At 47.3% G+C, this 6,474-nt stretch overlaps 1 protein-coding gene across 1 annotated transcript; it reads left to right on the top strand.

Moving 5' to 3' along the window:
• Positions 1-1,819: 1,819 nt before the first annotated feature.
• LOC128454284 (zinc finger and BTB domain-containing protein 14) lies at positions 1,820-4,608 on the top strand. The gene is made up of 2 exons (XM_053437641.1): positions 1,820-1,953; positions 2,578-4,608. Exon 2 carries the CDS (start codon positions 2,598-2,600, stop codon positions 3,768-3,770), a length of 1,173 nt encoding a protein of 390 aa, XP_053293616.1. The 5' UTR covers positions 1,820-1,953; positions 2,578-2,597; the 3' UTR covers positions 3,771-4,608.
• The last annotated feature ends 1,866 nt before the right edge of the window (positions 4,609-6,474 follow it).

The raw sequence follows: 6,474 nt of genomic DNA, 5'->3' as shown, positions 1-6,474 counted from the left end.
CCTGTTGCTTATTGTTATTGTGAGATTGTAAGGGTTTTGTTGACTTTACAGTTATGAATAATAAATGAAACACATTATTCCAGGTTCAACAATGACTTATAGAGAAAACTTATACAGATTCATGGATAGAATCATAATTCTGGAACTCTCAGTGGTTTTGATCATCTTAAATTTAACGTTCCAACTTGTTACTTTTTATTAAGTAGTTTATTCTTAATTGATGAGTAATCATTTAAAGCTGTATATAATTATATATAGTTTATTATATATATATATATTTACTGAGTGTGTGAGCTGATCTTTTACTCATGAGGCCAAACGCTGTAAACACTTAATTGATGAGTTAAGAGCCTCGAGCTAATTAAGACCTTTTCTATTTTTTTTTTTACTGTTGAAGGTGATTATGTCGAACACACGGAGGCCTCTGAAGCCCCGCCCCGCTGCTGTGCGCGTTTCACAGAGGAGTAAAAACCAGTGAGACCTCCCACTCCGTCTCTGTTGCTGGGTGCGAGTGGATCCAACGCTAAGAGATTGGAAGCTTAGTTTGTGACAAGTTTGGTTCATATCCATAAAATTCGATCAGTTTTATAAATTAACATTTAAATTGTTTTAATATTACAAGTTTTGCCTATATGTGAAATGGTAATTAAAAATTCTGCATTAATTGATTTTCAAAAAGCTGAAGCAAAGAACCGTTTTTATAGCTACGTCCTCCACAGGTTCTACACCCACTGACCTGTGGATCTGAGCTGTGACCATGTGACCACTAATAGTTGAACATTGACCTATTAAAGATGTAACACCTCAAATACTTAAGTTAAAGTAAAACACCTGAACCGATTTAAAATAAATAAACTTTCATTGTAAATGTTATGCCATTAACACACTTCCAAACTTGCCACTGATCTGGAATCAGGAAATCAACTGACTGATATGAAATAGTGAAAAGAGGTTCTGTGGGTTAGAATCTTAATTATTAAAGAATCTCACTCTGAAAGACAAAGTATCACATGAATCTATTTTTAACCTTTGTCCTCAATATTCACAAATACTGTTGTTTCCTATGCCTCTTAATGTTATATAATATTAATACATAATTAACCCTAGCCCTCGTCAGTTTATATACTGTATTGTAAGTATTTTGGTTGTTTATTTGTAACACTGAAGCTCTGGCCTGTATAAATTAAATACAGAAACGGGTGTAGTTTGAGATGAGGTGCTGTTTACAGTATAATGAGGTAAAATGATTGTTTGATCCACTGGTGGGATCCTGGTGAGCTGTGGGATGAACCCAGTCATAGCTGCTGACCGTCCAGGAGCCTCAGACCCTGATGGCTCCTAAAGGCCCCTAGTCTACTGCATATTATCTGGGTTCATAGGGGCGGCTGTGACCTGAAGGTGGGTGGTTCAATCCCTCGATAAAATAAATCTTTGCAAACAGCAAATACACACATGCAAATTTAAAAAATCAACTTGGCAACACATTCGCTGCAAAAAATGAAAACGACAACGGAAATGTTCCCGGGGGGGGGGGGGACCCCAAAAAGTGCTGTACCTGCTGTAGTTCAATGCCACGTGAGGTAATTTGCACGTGTTGTTTGCTATTTGCATGTTTTCTTAATTTACATGTTGTTTTTTTGCGTGTGTTTTCTTAATTGGAATGTTCTTTCAATTTGCGTTTGTTTTCTTAATTCGCCGTGCGTTGACCTCCCTCGACCACCGTACCCCCTCCTCCTCCTCCTCTTTTTCCCCGAGCGGAGTGAGCCCTCGCCTCGCGCGGACACGATCTCGCCTGCAGTACCCTCTCCGGCGCGCTGGGTGGCAGCAGGACGGCGCGGCGCTTCCTGTGGAGCGCAGCAGTCACAACAAGAGGAGGAAGAGGAAAAACGACAGCTCTGGATCTCCGTCGACTGCCGTTGCGTGACAACACCGGGATCGCGACCAGGCTTTCGGGTACTTACTCTCCTTCCTCCCCCCTCTGCTTCTCCGTCGCTCCGGCACCGCGTCGTCGCCGCTCGGCCGCTTCCCCTTCTTCTTCTTCGCCTGCTCCTTCCTCCCTCCGCCGCCGCCGCTCGCGAGCCGCCGTGCAGCTCCGGGAACATGCCAATGGAGGCTCGCTGACCAAAATGGCTGGGCGCAGTGAAATGTGAAATATTCTCGCACAGGTTTTTCTCCCCCCCCTTTGCACGCAACGCCACGCCGCTGTCACGCAAAAGCTTCGGTAGAAGAAAAGTGCGTGTGTTTGATTCCTGCTGCTTGTTTGCGTGCGTGTGCGTGTGTGTGTGTTTTAAGTGACGTGACCCAGGCTTTCCGCCGCCGTCGGGCCTCTCGCTGTTTTCCCTCCCCGAGGTTTCCCTGCGTGATTCCCGGAGTTGGTTCGATTCCCGCTGTGACGGTAAAGCGGAGAAAACGCGTTAAAAGTTGCTCCGGTGAATGTTTGTGGACGCGAGGCTCCTCCCCCCTCCTCCCCCCCCCCCCCCCCCCCTCATCTGATGTGCAGCTCTCACTCCTGTTGTGGAAAATCAAAGTGTTTGAATCTGACTCCTGTTTCTCTTCCTCCTCCTCCTCCTCCTGCAGGTTCCTCCTATTTATCCACCATGTCTGATTTACTGAGATATATCGACTATGACCACAAAGCCACCTTCCTGAAGATGCTCAACCAGCAGCGGATGGAGGGGGAGCACTGCGACGTGGTGGTGGTGGTGGAGAACATCGAGTTCAGGGCTCACCGCTGTGTCCTGGCCGCCTGCAGCAACTACTTCAAGAAGCTCTTCAAGAAGCAGAGCGACGAGGACAACTCCATCGTGGAGCTGGACTTCATCCGCTCAGACATCTTCGAGGAGGTGCTGAACTACATGTACACGGCGCGGCTCGCCGTCAGGAAGAAGGACATCAACATGATGATGTCCTCCGGCCAGATCCTGGGCATCAACTTCCTGGATAACCTGTGCACGCAGAAGCGGGAGCTGACCAACATGAAGACCCGGGAGAACCAGGCGCCGGGCGACCACGGGATGAGAGCTCAGGACGCCATCCTGAAGGAGCTCGCCATGGAGGAGGTGAGGAAGAACAGCTTCTACGACCAGGGGATGGACGGGATGGGGCCGGGCGGCTCGCACGTGTCGCAGCCACACAACTACAACACCAACATGAGTAAAGACCCCCACAGCCACGGCTGGGGCTCCTCCACCTCCAGCGACATGAAGCTGGAGTACCTGCTGTACGGCCACCGCGACCACGGCTCCTGCCAGGGCACGGGAGCCAAGCCCCTGGACCACAACGCCAAAAAGGAGCGGTTGCTCACCGCCAACCGGCCCTACGCTTGCGAGCACTGCCCCAAAGCCTTCACCACTGCCGCCCACCTCAAGGAGCACCTGAAGATCCACTCCGGCTTCAAGCCTCACCGCTGCGTCGTCTGTGGCAAGGCCTTCATCAGGGGCCCGGACCTGAAGAGGCACGAGAGGGTTCACAGCAACGAGCGGCCCTTCGCCTGTCAAATGTGCGAAAAGGCCTTCAAGCACAAGTCCCACCTGAAAGACCACGAACGGCAACACCGGGGCGAGCGGCCGTTCAACTGCGGCTCCTGTGAAAAAGCCTTCATCAAGGCGTCGGACCTGAAGCGCCACTGGAACACCATGCACAGCGGGAACCCCCGAAGACAGATGTCCCTGTCCCCCGCTGCGTCCCAGCAAGGCCAGGCAGAGGCCGCCGACCAGAGAGACTGGAAAATGGAGACCGGGCCACATTCGCACAACTCCGGGGACTGTTGAGCCTGCAAACACACAACAACTGACTGACACACACACACAGATACACAAGCATACATGCACACGCGAGACATGCAAACACACTTACAGAACCACGACCCCGTGGCGGGCCGCCGGCCTGGTCACACGGACACTGATCGGAGTGAGTAACGAGAGATCATAGCATGTTCATAAGACTGTGGGGCTGTATTATTATTATTATTATTATTATTATTATGAAAAAAAAAAAAAGTTATGTCAAAAAACGATGTTTTCTTTCCACCTGTAAAAACATGTAAATGTTTAGTTCACTCTACGATACATATATTTTTCACAAAGCATCGTTGCTCTGTAGACTGAGGGTTCTCATAACATTATTCTCTTTTTACTTTTATGGGATATGTAACATTTAAATGTTTGTTTAACCTTTACTGGATTTTATGGAGGTAAAAGAGAGAGCGTTTGGTGGGCGGGGGGGGGGGAGAAGAAGAAGAAGAAGATGTTCTGCATAACATTTGTTGCATTGAGTATATTCATGTGGATGTTTTTAAATGGATGTGTTTAGTCGTATTGATTGATATTACACTGTAAGAGTCACCATTTTGCATTTGACGCAGATGATACCAAAGTCTTGGGCCTTCGCCGGATGGTCTGTGGAGACTGTCCTGCCCAAGCAACCGGCCAACTAGATTTTACTGTTATACAGTATAACTGTCATCCAGCTATCAACAGTTAATGATAGATGTCTGTATATACTGTAGCTTAGTTTGTTGCACAATTAGAGTACACAATAATGAATTATGCACATATAACATTGTCCTACTCCTACACTTTGACAATAAACACCATTTGCTGTGTTTTATTGGTTTTTGCCAAAGTTTGGTTTTTCAGAGTTTGTTTCCTGCAGCTTTTAGTTTTTTTTGTCTTTTTATTTGACTTTTAGCTTCAAGAAAATCTGAAACATGAAATATTTCAAACCAAAAATAACCCTTTATTTTGTTGTGAAGATCATTTCAGAGATAGTTTAAGTATCTTCTGCAGTTTCCACGTCAAACGTTCATGTCATCTGTTGCGGTCGTGGTGAAAAAGGTTTATTGACTTTATTTTCTAATCTTCACAAAACCATCAGAAAACCAGTTGAATTTTCTTGTAAACAAAAACTTCCCTTGGTTTTATTTGCACTTGAATCTCTCGTAAACGTGTTAAATGGCTCCAGTGTTGATGATGACGTGTGAACAGTGAAACAACACAAGGTCAGAGGGGAGCGACAGGTGTGTGTTTGTGTGTGTGTGTGTGTGTGTGTGCACAGCAACGAGCTGATAAAATACACTGTGACTCATGTTTGCAAATGTCAATGTGTTTTGTTCTTTTTAGAGATAATGTTCCTTAACGATGAAAACATGATAAATATTTCCCCTTGGACGACGATTAAATGCAGCTAGTAAGTGTTTTGATGAATGAATGAACCTGTGAGTTATTTACTTTTATTAATATTTGGGTCAGATTAGTGTCGGAAGTTTCCCAAGGTGAAATATTCAGAAGCAGTTTTGTCCAAAGATCTTGAAATGTTAAAAAATATGATTCAAACACTTAATTGACCTTCAAAGTAAAGGTCTGGAGTGATTTGACTTTCAGCTTTAATTAGATCAGCGTCTGAATCAGAAACTGAAGTTCAAGTTGAATTCCCCCCCCCCTCCCAGCAGCAGCAGCCTCCAGGTCGTCTCAGTTTGTTCACAAACCAGTACTCGAGCAAACAACCACTGCCGCTGCCCATCCCCCATCCCCCCCCCCCTTCCTCGCCCAACCCTGGCAGCCCAGGTTGGTTCAGCTCCGTCTCACCTCTATTCTTCTGCTCTGACGTGAAACCAACCTCCTGGTGACCTCGGGGGGGGGGGGGGGGGGGACTGCACTCAACACAAAGTCTGCAAACACACACACACACACACACACACACATCCAACATGGCTGTGCCTCCTGCTCATCCAGTAAAACTTCCCAGCTGCTCTCTCATACTCTGCTTGAAACACTAGATGGTGCCCTGTGCTTAGAGACTGACCTGCTGCTGCCCGACCTGACCTGGAGGAGCTCCACTGTCCAGGACCCACAGAGGAGGAGGAGGAGGAGGAGGAGCTGATGGGATGGTTCTGGTGCAGCGGTAGAGTAGAAGTTATACTGGTGTTTGCAGAAGGATGGCTGCTCCCATGTGGTGTCGGTGTTTAAACGTATGCGCCCTCACACCTCGGTGTTTTCCACATGTTTACATCTGACTGGGGCCTGTGAGTCACTGGTTTCACTGGGTTTGCTCTGCACCTGGTGAGGAGCATCTGCAGGAGAAGCTCCTCAGCTCCTCAGCTCCTCTCACTGATCTGCCCACAGAGGAAGAGTCAGATCTCCTGGTGTTTAGGGTGCAACAGTTTTTTGTGGGAACACTGACGTCAGGGTCCAAGTGGAAAAAGGCGGGTCTCGATCCTGTGATGTCAGGAGCTGCCTGAGATCTGTTTTCTGTATTTCCCGGCCCTGCTGTACTGTACAAGTCTGTGTGTGTGTGTGTGTGTGTGTGTGTGTGTGTGTGTGTGTGTGTGTGTGTGTGTGTGCATGGTGCAGGATATGGGTTTCTATCACATTGGTGCACTGTGGCTGGATGTGTGTGTGTGCATGCCCTGTTGTCGTGACTGCCCGTGTGTGCGTGCAGTTGTGAAGAAGAAACGTAATGTGTGCGTGCATGTGT

The sequence above is a fragment of the Pleuronectes platessa genome, chromosome 13 (assembly GCF_947347685.1).
Source record: "Pleuronectes platessa chromosome 13, fPlePla1.1, whole genome shotgun sequence".
NCBI lineage: Eukaryota > Metazoa > Chordata > Actinopteri > Pleuronectiformes > Pleuronectidae > Pleuronectes > Pleuronectes platessa.
The sequence above is the reverse complement of the archived record's forward strand: the minus strand, read 5'-3'. Positions and strand labels throughout refer to the sequence as shown.